Here is an 11,987-nt window from a genome sequence, read left to right as displayed (position 1 = left end):
GGAGCCGCAGCCCGGGGAGCCCCGCCCCTCTCCGCTGTCCTCCACCCACCCAGGGGTGGACTCTCCATACAGTCCCACCCCCGGACACCCCAGCACCCAGGTGCGCGCACCCGGGAACCCAGCACCCACCCAGGTCACCGATGGCCGAGCACACCATGGAGCCGCCCCCCTCCTGTCCGCCTGGGCTGAACAGGCTGGTGGGGAGTCTCCTGCAAATGAGGTGAGGAAGGGGGACCCCAACCCGGTGTCCTGGGGCGTTGTCCAGAACAGGCAGAAACCGCCCACCCCAGACATGGGGGGAATCTCCAGGCCGATCAGTGACATGAAATAAAAACTCACCCAAGGCTGTGGGTCCGAGCACTGGGTGTGTTTCAGTGTTTCCATCTCGACGGAGAGAGGCTCGGTTACTCGGCGCCCCCAACCCACCCCATTTCAGTTCTTGGGCTGTGGATGCGCCAGGTCTCAACGCGAACCCTCCTGTGTGCTTAGGCTTCTGCGCGCACTTGGCAGCTTTGAAAGCACTTTCGCCTTTGTTAGCGCCTTGAATTCTCCTTTCAGCCGGGGAGGCAGGTGGTGATTACTCCTTTTTAGCACATAGTGGGGAGGGCTGTTCAGGGCCAAACTTCTGAGTTAACAGTTTTCTAGCTTCAAATCCTCTTGATTTGCTACAACTCGCTTGCTGTTCACCCGTTCGTTACTTGAATAACTGAACATGAACTCAGTCCTAATAAGACTTGACACATTCTCCCAGGTTTTATTTAATTTTTTGGGTCACCAATGGGTGTTCACCACTCCAGGCTGACTTTTTCAGATAGAGACAGAGGGGGTTAAGCATACATAGTATGAAGTGCAAGATCCCATGCAAGGATCCAGGTTAGAGCCTCAGGCTCCCCACTTGCAGGGAGGTCACTGCACAAGCAGTGAAGCTGGTCTGCAGGTGTCTTTCTCTCGCCTTCTCTCTCTCTCCTTCCTCTTTCAATTTCTCTCTGTTCTATCCAATAAAAATGAAAATGGCCGGGAGTCGGGTGGTAGCCAGCGGGTTAAGCACACATGGCGAAAAACGCAAGGACCAGGCGCAAGGACCAGTGGTGTAAGGATCCCGGTTCGAGCCCCCAGCTCCCCACCTGCAGGGGAGTCGCTTCACAGGCAGTGAAGCAGGTCTGCAGGTGTCTATCTTTCTCTTCCCCTGTCTTCCCTCCTCTCTCCATTTCTCTCTGTCCTAACGACAACATCAATAACAATAATAACTACAACAACAATAAAACAAGGACAACAAAAGGGGAAATAAGTAAAAGATTTTAAAAAATGAAAAAAAAAAAAAAGAAAGTGGCGGCCAGGAGCAGTGGCCTTCTCATGCTGTCCAGCAGTAACCCTGGAGGCAAAAGAAAAGGGAGAGCTGTAAAGACATCTGAGCACCAGAGCTTCCTTCAGTGTGGGGCCAGGACAGAGCAAGAGCACTGCTCACGCAAACTACCTCACCAGCCCCGTTTATTTAAGGAGAGGAAGAAAACCAGACTATCACTCTGGCACATGCAATGCAGGGGACAGCACTTAGGGCCTCATTCTTGCAAGTCCACTGCGGAGCTGCCTTCCTGGTGGCAGATTGACTTTTTTTTTTTTAATGAGAGCCATCAGAATACCTACCAGCTCTGGCATACGCAACGTGGGCGCCAAACCTAAGCCCACATGCGAGCAAGACCTGTGCCCTGCTGTGAGCTGTCTCTCCCCACCCTCCAGCTTTGCTGGAAAGGCTCAACGGGCAGCGACTTGTGCCTCAGACCCACCCGGGAGAGGCGACGCGACATCAGTGGCATGCTGGAGGGAACCTTCCGCACTGCTGCTCCCACAGAAGGTGTGATTCTCCATTTTGACACCATTTCAGGGCTTGAAATATGTCCTGGGAAAGAAGCTGCCTGTGGGGTGTTCCCCCCAACACAAGGGATTTTGAATTTGAAGTCTCTGTGCTTCAGACCCAGTGACAAGAGTGGCCTTTGTGCACAGCCTTGACATTTTTTATGCCCTGGTTGAGCAAACATGAATCTGGGCTCCGAGATAACGTCTTGGTTTAGCAAAGATGACCTCAATGATTGTGACTGTTGACAAAGACATTAGCCTCAAAGACGTATGATAAGTCTTATCCAAGGCTCACAGAAAGCTAGAGACAGCTTTGTCTTCCTTAACATGAAATTTCTAGGCTCTAAGGTGTTTTTAACAGATCTGTGTGACTATAAAGTGAATCGGTTTAATAACCTAGGAACACAAGCCGGCAAGTAACTCTCGAGGTCCTGACAAGCTCCTTTGATCATCCAAACTATTGCAGCAACATGGTGGAAGGTCAGTCATGACGCCACATTCTCCGGCTAGTTTTGAAGGCTGCCTCTCATTTTCCCGCCTACTCACATGTTTTTATTATTTAGCCTCCAGGGTTATTGCTGGGGCTCAGTGTGGTGCTGCTGGAGGCCGCCTTTTCCATTTTATTGGATAGGACAGAGAGAAATTGAGAGGGGAGGGAAATAGGAAAAGACAGGCATGGGGTGGGGGGGGCCTTCACTGGTGGTGAAGTAGGACTGCAGATGTCTGTCTCTCTCCCTCTCAAATTCACTGTTTCTATCCAATAATAAATAATTAAATAAAAAATTTAAAAGACAAAATTAAAAAAAAAAAGACAGACACCAGCAGACTTGCTTCACCACTTGTTAAGTTGGCCCCTGCAGGTGGGGAACTGGGAGCTCTCTCTCTCTCCCCCATCCCTCTCATTAATAAAATATTTAAGAGATTTTATTTATTATTGGTGAGAAAGAACCAGACATCACTCTGGTACATGTGCTGCTGAGGACTGAACTCAGGACCTCTTGCTTGAAAGTCCAGTGCTTTATTTTATTCACTGTGCCACCTCCTGGACCACTTATATAGAATTCAAATGAATGCTTCATAGACCGGATCTCAGGAATGGTCTGCTGGGCTTTTAATCTTATAAAAAGCTTAATTATACTAGGCTGTTGGAAAAGTCAGGACATACTTTTCCGTGCAAAAATTCATACTAGGGCAGGGGTAGACAGCATAATGGTTATGCAAACAGACTGTTATGCCTGAGGCTCCAAAGTCCCAGGTTTAACCCCACCCGCACCAGGCACCAAAATAAGCCAGAGCTGATCAGTGCCCTGGTTTAAAAAAAACAAAAATTTGATACATTATTTTGTTTGCATCCTTTTTAGTGGAAACACTTATATTTTTACTAAAAGATCTCTTTTTTGCCTCCAGGGTTATTCGTATTGGGTGCCCGCAATACCAATTCACTGCTCCTGGAGGCCATCTTTTTTCCATTGTTGTTGGATAGGACAGAGAAATTGAGAAAGGGGGGTAGATAGAGGGAGAAAAAGACAGACACCTACAGACCTGCTTCTTTGCTTGTGAAGTGACCCCCCCTGCAGGTGGGAAGCCAGAGGCTCAGGCTGGGACCCTCGCATGTGTCCCTGGTCTCTGCACTATGTGCGCTTAATTTGGTCATAGTTCCCGCTTCAGAATTTAGGATCAGGGTTTTCGTTAAGTCCAGTTACTCTTCTGAACTAAGATGTAAACCCTAAAGTCTTCTCTTTAATGAGTTGTGAGAGAGCTCAATGTGCAGAGCCACAAGACAAAGGACAAGAATTCTGATGGAGTATCTGAGACCTGAAGGCTGGCTCGCTAGCTCTGGAGGGGGTGGTGTCAGGAGGGGTGCAGAATCAGGCTGATCAGCCAACAGGGACTGGGATGGGTAGGGACCCCAGGTGCCATGAATCAGGCTGGTGACTGGGTAGCTCGCCTGGGGTGGGGGAGGGAGATACAGGTGACCTGAATCCGGCTAAAAAGGCAGCCAGGTTCCACAATGGGTGGAGCCACTTTTTTTTTTTCTTTTTAGTTCCAGGCTCCAAGTGTTCCTGGATGCAGGTACATTTCTTATTGAGTCATTCTGTGTGATGACTTTCTTTCTTTCTGATTTAACAGAGGCAGGTTTCACTGTTTAATTTTGGTAACCACCAGCCTCATGCAGCTATGTAATTAAGTAATGAACATTCAGTCCCACTGACAGCACTTCCAGTGCTCCAAAGTCACATGGGACTTCTGGCCCCTGTGCAGAGGGTGCAGGCAGGACACTCCCCACTGTGGACAGCTCTTCTGGTGCTGGGTCTTGGGAAATGGCTTCACCGAGAGTTAGTTATCCAGCCACAACCAAGACCATAACACACAAGACTTGCTTATCCTCCAGGCCTGACGCTGGAAATAGTACTCCAAAAACGTACAGTTAACGTCTAACGAAAGCTATCAGTTTCCAGAACTGTAAGTGTCTTAAGAGTTTTCTGTTCTGGTTAGGGACATGAATTTTTGTTTCTTTTAATACATAGTACCTTGAACTGAGCCGATACCTGACCTCACATCTTGGTTTCTCTTACCAAGTGATAGTATTAGTTTTCCTGTTGCTGCTACAACAAACTTAGTAGCCTAAAACATCATTAAAAAACAAATGACAACACATCATAAATGTGGATTGACAAGAGCTCACTTGGATAAATGTGCAGTTTCGCCATGTGTGTGAACCCAAGTTTGAGCCTAGCCTCTATCACACTGAAGGAAGCTTTAGTGCTGTGGAAACGTTCATTCCCTCTGCCTCTCTGTCTAGAAAAAACAAAACTAACAAACAAACATAAAAGTATTATGTCCTTCAGGTAAGAAAACTGGAATAAAAGAGTTCAGCAGGTCTGTGTCCCTGTCTGCAGGTCCAGGGACAGAATCTTAGTTATTAGAAGGTGTGAGCGTTCTTGACTCTTGGCTCCTTCCTATCTTACAAGCCAGCAGTGATTAGTTCTTTCTTTTAAAATTTTAATTAACTAATTAATTAATTTTTGCCTCTAGGGTTATCGCTGGGGCTCAGTGCCTGCACTACAAATCCACAGCTCCTGGAAGCCAATTTTCCCATTTTTGTTGCCTTTGTAGTTACTGTTATTGCCGCTGTTGTTGGATAGGGCAGAGAGAAATGGAGAGAGGACGGGAAGACAGAGAGGGGTAAAGATAGACACTTGTAGACCTGCTTTACTGCCTGTGAAACTACCCCCCTGAAGGTGGGGAGCCGGGGGCTCAAACCAGGATTCTTTTATTTAATTAATTAATTAATTTATTTATTCCCTTTTGTTTCCTTGTTGTTTTATTGTTGTTATTGATGTCATTGTTGGAGAGAAATGGAGAGAGGAGGGGAAGATGGGGAGGGGAGAGAAAGACACCTGCAGACCTGTTTCACTGCTTGTAAAGTGACTCCCCTGCAGGTGGGGAGCCAGGGGCTCGAACCAGGATCCTCACGCCGGTCCTTGCACTTTGTGCCACCTGCGCTTAACCCACTGGGCTACCGCCTGACTCACTTTTTTTTTTTAACTCTCCACTCATAAAGCCTTCAGTGACTGCACATCTGCATGACGAAAGATAATATCCCCACTCCAATGTCAGCGGACGAGCAGTTAGTTCCCCTGCAACCCTGACTCCGTTTGCACACAGCCCAGCATACAGATTCTGGGGAGCAGGGCTTGCTCACCTCTAAGGAGCTGGTCTTCTCTCTCCTACAGCGAGGCTGGGCAGGCCACTTCTCCCCTGATTTCTGCATTTGTAAAATTGTGAGACTGGTCTACAGAAATGACCCCCAGTCGCTCTACAATTCCACCAGTGAGCACAGCAGACTGAAAAGAATGGCCAGGAGCTCGTTAATCTTTAGATGCAAATCACAGGAGCCAAAAAGGGCAAGAGGGGCACATGTTACAGTGCACAAGGACCCAGGTTCAAGCCCCCGGCCCCACCTGCGGGGAGCTTTGCAAGTGGTAAAGCAGGGCTGCAGGTGTCTGTCTCTTCCCCTCTCTATTTCCCCCGCTTCCCTCTCAATTTCTTTCTCTATCCAATAATAAATAAAAATACTAAATAAACAAAACAAACAAAAAAAGAGCAAGAGGCTTTATGCTGTGATACACACTGAGAAGAGTCACCCAGTGGAAAGCATTCAGTCTGAGTCCCGAGCGGTGGTGCAGGTGCAGTGTCTAAAGCACTTGACTTACAAGCATCGAGTCCCGAAACGGACTCCTAGGATTACAGGTCCCAAAGTGATACTCTGCTTCACTCTCTCTCTCTCTCTCTGTTTCATAGATAAACACATCTTTTTAAAAAAGAAAAGAGAAACATCAGTGGCCCAGTGGGTAAAATGTTGGGTCCTCAAGCATGAGGACCTGTCTCCTCATACATTCTCTCACCAATTGTCCTGAATTACCACCGACCTTGACTCAGCTTCCACACTGAAATGTTTCTGCCAGTAATACCGTACCTGCTAATAGATATTTTCTGTAAGTTGTTGCACAATACAGTCTGAATACAGAGTATTTATTTTTTCATTTGACAGTGTAAAGAACAACTGCTGACTTGACAGACATCCACAAGTAACTTTTTCTCTCACATGTGCAATTCAGCAGATTGGTGGGTCCTGGAAGACTGCTATAGTCACTGTTTACAACACGCCTGTAAAGAAGACGGAAAAGAAAAGCCGATTAACCACTCTGAAGTAACTAATACATGATGTTTGAATTCCCTTCCTGGCATTGCATGTGTCAGACTGAAGCTCTGGTGCTCTTTCTCTCATAAATAAATAAATGTATCTTCTATTGAAAAGTGATTTTTCACGTCACAGCAGAATACAGGATTTCCAGGTGGGGAGAAGGTGCTGGACTTGTAAGCACGAGGTCTTGAGTTTGATCCTGGGCACCACAGATGCCAGAGTGCTGCTCCAGGGCTCCTCAGTCTGTCTCTGCCTCTTAATCTGCGCATCAGTTTTGAAATGATCATCACAAATAATATAGGGAGCCGGGCGGTAGCGCAGCGGGTTAAGCGCACGTGGCGTAAAGCACAGGACCCGCGTAAGGATCCTGGTTCGAGCCCCCAGCTCCCCACCTGTAGAAGAGTCGCTTCACAGGCAGTGAAGCAGGTCTGCAGGTGTCTGTCTTTCTCTTCGCCTCCTCTCTCCATTTCTCTCTGTCCTATCCAACAATGACAACATCAATAACAACAACAACTACAACAATAAAACAACAAGGGTATCCCTCAGATCTAGAGGGATGTAGAGGTCACACAGGCTCCTAAGCTAATTATGGGCCCCAGATCACATCAAACTGATGGGGCTTACAGTAATATTTATACCCCTTTCCCATATTAGGGAGCTACTCTCTTCCCTGATCCAGCTTTCTGGTCCTTTTCCCAGCCGTGACATCATCTCCCCAGACAATAATTAAGATTCACCTGCATATCAGATTTCAGGCTCAGGTCAAAAACAAACAAACAAACAAAAAAAACCACTAGTATAGCTACAGGCCCTTTGAAATATAACTAAAATATGCCTACTAGCTATCTACAAAATGGAGGACCCCCCCAATGCTTCACCTGCACTATTCTAGCCTTTAGGTCCATAATTGTCCAACAGTTTGTTTGGCTTTGTATATTAACTCTCTTTTCAGCCACCAGGTTCCAGATGCTAACAGGATGTGACCAGACTTCCTTGGACAGACAACCCCACCAATGTGCCTTAGAGCTCCGCTTCCCCAGAGCCTTCCCCACTAGGGAAAGAGAGAGGCAGGCTGGGAGTATGACTAGACCTGTCAACGCCTATGTTCAATGGGGAAGCAATTACAGAAGCCAGACCTTCCACCTTCTGCATCCCACGATGATCTTGGGTCCATACTCCCAGAGGGTTAAAGAATAGGAAAGCTATCAGGGGAGGGGTTGGTATACGGAGGTCTGGTGGTGGGAATTGTGCGAAGCTGTACCCCTCTTATCCTATGGTTTTGTCAATGTTTCCTTTTTATAAATAATTTTTTTTTTCCTCCTCCAGGGTTATTGCTGGGCTCAGTGCCTGCACCATGAATCCACAGCTCCTGGAGGCCATTTTTTTTCCCCCTTTTGTTGCCCTTGTTGTAGCTTCGTTGTGGTTATTATTATTGCCCTTGTTGACGCAATTCGTTGTTGGATAGGACAGAGAGAAATGGAGAGAGGAGGGGAAGACAGAGAAGGGGAGAGAAAGATAGACACCTGCAGACCTGCTTCACCGCCTGTGAAGCGACTCCCCTGCAGGTGGGGAGCCGGGGGCTCGAACCGGGATCCTTACTCCAGTCCCTGCGCTTTGCGCCACATGCGCTTAACCCACTGCGCCACCGCCCGACCCCCTAAATAATTTTTTTTTAAGTATAAACCTATTAAGAAAAATAACCCAAACAATTTGAACAAATGAGGTCAAAATAACTTGAATAATCTATTCTCCTATAAAATCACATACTTACTATGTCAGTATCTCAAAAGTTTATTCCAACCCATTTCTTCTTTTGTACTCTGAAACATCGTCATTATGTTCCTTGATAAGCTAGAAACACAAAGGGAACAGACCAAGGTCCAAAATCATAAATGCTTTTATTCATTATGATCTGACACATGACTTTTAACAAAGTTATCCCAGAAAGTTCAAATTCTGTCAAATATAACAGTACCCATAGCTCCAGTGGATGCCAAAACAAGATATATATATATATATATATATATATATATTTCCCCTAAACATATCTGTGATAAAACTTTAATGTATAAATTGGTCACAATAATAGACTAATGATAGTAACCAAAACCAAAATAGAACAATTCCAATGATACACTGTAACAAAAGCTATGTGAATGTGGTCTCTCCCTCTCAATATCTTACTGTAAGATTTCTGAACTACAAGTAACTGAAGCCATGAAAATGAAACCAGGGATGAAAGTACCACTATAAATTACTTAATTCAGTGGGTAACCAGTTGTAAGGGGATGCTTGAGCAGAGAGGCAGAAGCGCGAGATACAGCAGAGCTTGGTTATGTAATGGGGTCAGGGCTATATGGTGTGTGTTAGACTTTACTATGGGGAGTGTAACATTATGGATGAATGATCCGTCACTCCCCACAGTGTTACATGTACAAATTACATGTCATGGGGGATAGTCACTTTCTTTTTAAAAATTTATTTATTTTCCCTTTTGTTGCCCTTTTTTTTTTTATTGCTGTTGTAGTTATTATTGTTGTTGTTATTGATGTCGTTGTGTTGGATAGGACAGAGAGAAATGGAGAGAGGAGGGGAAGACAGAGGGGGAGATAAATATAGACACGTGCAGACCTGCTTCACCGCCTGTGAAGTGACTACCTTGCAGGTGGGGAGCCGGGAGCTCCAACCAGAATCCTTATGCGGGTCCCTGCGCTTTGAGCCATTTGTGCTTAACCCGCTGCGCTACCGCCCGACTCCCATGAGATAGTCACTTCTTTGGAGCTACTTAAAATACAGAACTCGAACAATGATGGATACAGAGTGACATTTACTGTGGTCAAAGATCCAGTTTCAATCAGAATGCTCAGTGGCACTGCAGAGAAACTTTTACCTTCTTAGGTACAATATTTTATAATAACAGACACTATTAAAGATTAATTATGGGGGTCCGGCAGACCGCCTCAAGGATCTGGGTTCGAGCCCCCAACTCCCCACCTGCAGGGGATCGCTTCACGCTTCACAGGCGGTGAAGCAGGTCTGCAGGTGTTTTACCTTCCTCTCCTCCTCTCTCCATTTCTCTTTGTCCTATCCAACAACATCGACAGCAATGACAGCAACAACAATAATAACAACAACGATAAACAACAAAGGCAACAAAAGAGAAAAAATAGCCTCCAGGAGCAGTGGATTAGTCGAGCCCCAGCAATAATCCTGGAGGCAAAATAAATAAATAAATAAATAAATACATACATACACAAAATAAAGAAAGGAGGAGGAGAAAAGTTAGTATTCAGTGAAGCTGTGACTCATCACCAAACCATGCTAAATGATAGAAAAGTCAGCCTCATCATCACATCCAAGGGGCCGTGAACATCTTGGTGCTTCTTTTTGGTCCTTGAGATTTTTCCCCCCAAGGAGAACTGGTGGTAGTCATTACAGAAACACCCCGCCGGTGGTCTGGAAGGTGGTGCAGGGGGAGAAGCGCTGGACTCTCTCTCAAGTATGAAGTCCTGAGTTCAATCCCCGGCAGCACATGTATCAAAGTGATGCCCGCTTCATCCTCTCTCCTCCTCTCTTTCTCATTAATAAATACATAAACAAAATCTTAAAATAAAGAAAAACACCCCGCTGTCGGGGTCAGAACTCCCTACGGGCGGCGAAGGCGCAGAGACTCACGTAGAACCACAGGAAGATGGACGTGCCCAAGGTCAGGCCCACTTTCAGCCAGTTGGGGTTGCTGTCCGGCGGCTCCCGGACGTAGAACTTGGATCGGGCCGAGACTGCAAGGGAACACGGGCAGTCAGTCGGTCAGTCCGTCATTCCGTCCGTCCATCTCCCACTCAGGTGTGCGGGCAGCCCTCCCCCCACCGTGGGGCCCCCCTGGACCAGGCTGTGCAGCCACGGCCCCCCCAAGTCCGAGCTGCAGGGCGGCTCACGGCGATGCGGGGCGGGCGGGCGGCCGCGAGGCTGGAGTCCGCGTGGGGGGCGGGCGCGGACTCTGGGCCCCAAGGTCACCGCAGGACGCGGTCGGGCCGCTCCCGGGCCCCCCTGGCCCCGCAGGTTGCCCGCTGTCTGGGGGGAGGGAGCCGGCTGGGAGGAGGGCGGGCCTGCGAGCGGGGGACACTCACAGGCGCGGGGGAGCCGGGCGGGGGCCAGGAGCCTGCAGACCTGGCGCAGCATGGACGGCGCCATCTTGCCGGGATGGCCCCGCCCCCTCGACGCCCCGCCCCCTCGCGGGAGCGCACGGAGCGCCCCCTGGTGGCCGGCGGCGGCGGCGCGGGCGGCGGGCCCGTCTCGGAGCGGCAGGTCCCAGTAACACCGCCTCTGAAGGGCCTTTCTGAGCACTCTGAAAGTTGACGTTAGGAAGTAAAGGATCCCCGGCCAGGTGGTGGAGTTGCAAGTTTGCAGGTTCAAGTCCCTGAGCCCCACCGGCAAGGGGAAAGCTTCACGAATGGTGAAGCAATGTTGCAGTTGTCTTTCTCACTATCTGGCCCCTCAATTTCTGTCTCTATCAAATAAATAAATAAAATAAAAAGGAAGGGGGGGCGAGCGGTGGTGCACCGGGTTAAGCGCCAAGGATCCTGGTTCACCTACAGGGGACATACTTCACAAGCGGTGAAGGTCTGCAGGTGTCTGTCTGTCTATCTTTCTATCTCCTCCCTCTTCTCTAGGTTTCTATCCGATCCAATAAAATGGGGGGGGGGGGGAAGACGGCCAGGAGCAGTGGATTCATAGTGAGCAAAATAAATGAATAAATAAAAATAAAAAGCAGGGGGTCGGGCGGTAGCGCAGGTGGCATAAAGCGCAAGGATCGGCATAAGGATCCCTGTTTGAACCCCGGCTCCCCACCTGTGGGGGGGGACACTTCACAGGCGGTGAAGCAGGTCTGCAGGTGTCTGTCTTTCTCTCCCTCTCTCTGTCTACCCCTCCTCTCTCCATTTCACTCTGTCCTATCCAACAACAAGGACAGCAATGACAGCAACAATAATAATAACAATGATAAACAACAAGGGCAACAAAAAGGAAAAAATAGCCTCAAGGAGCAGTGTATTTGTAGTGCAGGCACTGAGCCCCAGCAATAACCCTGAAGGCAAAAATTTTAAAAATTAAAAAGATAAATTAAAAGAAAAGAAATGATCTGAAGGGAAGAAAAAGGTTGTTTCCCACTTCCCTGTGCACTGAAGGTTTCATTCAGATTCCATTTGCCAAGATCTTTCGATGTTAGCCAGGGAACCAGACGCGTGTGCACTGGGCCATGAGTAGCTCTGGGTTGCACTTGACTTGTATCTTCTGTCTTCACAGTGGCTGGGACTGTCACCCCAACTTACAAATGAGACTCAGACTCAGAGGTGGAGGCATGCCGCCAGCCCAAGTGGCCTGTTATGCCTTGTATTTGATTTTTTTTCTTCTTCTTTTTACCAGAGCA

General features: G+C 47.8%; 1 protein-coding gene across 1 annotated transcript; it reads right to left on the bottom strand.

Annotated features, from left to right (window-relative positions):
• Positions 1-6,380: 6,380 nt before the first annotated feature.
• On the bottom strand, positions 6,381-10,783 carry NDUFC1 (NADH:ubiquinone oxidoreductase subunit C1). Its single transcript, XM_007523753.3, has 4 exons — positions 10,690-10,783; positions 10,238-10,341; positions 8,334-8,413; positions 6,381-6,525 (listed from the first exon to the last, which is right to left on the bottom strand). The coding sequence occupies exons 1-3, from the start codon at positions 10,751-10,753 to the stop codon at positions 8,354-8,356; spliced, it is 228 nt and encodes a 75-aa protein (XP_007523815.1). The 5' UTR covers positions 10,754-10,783; the 3' UTR covers positions 6,381-6,525; positions 8,334-8,353.
• Positions 10,784-11,987: the final 1,204 nt, after the last annotated feature.

Source organism: Erinaceus europaeus, chromosome 19, assembly GCF_950295315.1.
Source record: "Erinaceus europaeus chromosome 19, mEriEur2.1, whole genome shotgun sequence".
Lineage (NCBI taxonomy): Eukaryota > Metazoa > Chordata > Mammalia > Eulipotyphla > Erinaceidae > Erinaceus > Erinaceus europaeus.
The sequence above is the reverse complement of the archived record's forward strand: the minus strand, read 5'-3'. Positions and strand labels throughout refer to the sequence as shown.

Bases quoted from the DNA above. Each gene is read 5' to 3' on its own strand.
- NDUFC1 (XM_007523753.3), bottom strand. From the start codon at position 10,753: ATGGCGCCGTCCATGCTGCGCCAGGTCTGCAGGCTCCTGGCCCCCGCC. The intron at 10,342-10,689 runs GTGAGTGTCCCC...GTTCCCTTGCAG, and splicing joins CGCCCGGCTCCCCCGCGCCT to TCTCGGCCCGATCCAAGTTC. The intron at 8,414-10,237 runs GTGAGTCTCTGC...TTGTGTTTCTAG, and splicing joins CCATCTTCCTGTGGTTCTAC to CTTATCAAGGAACATAATGA.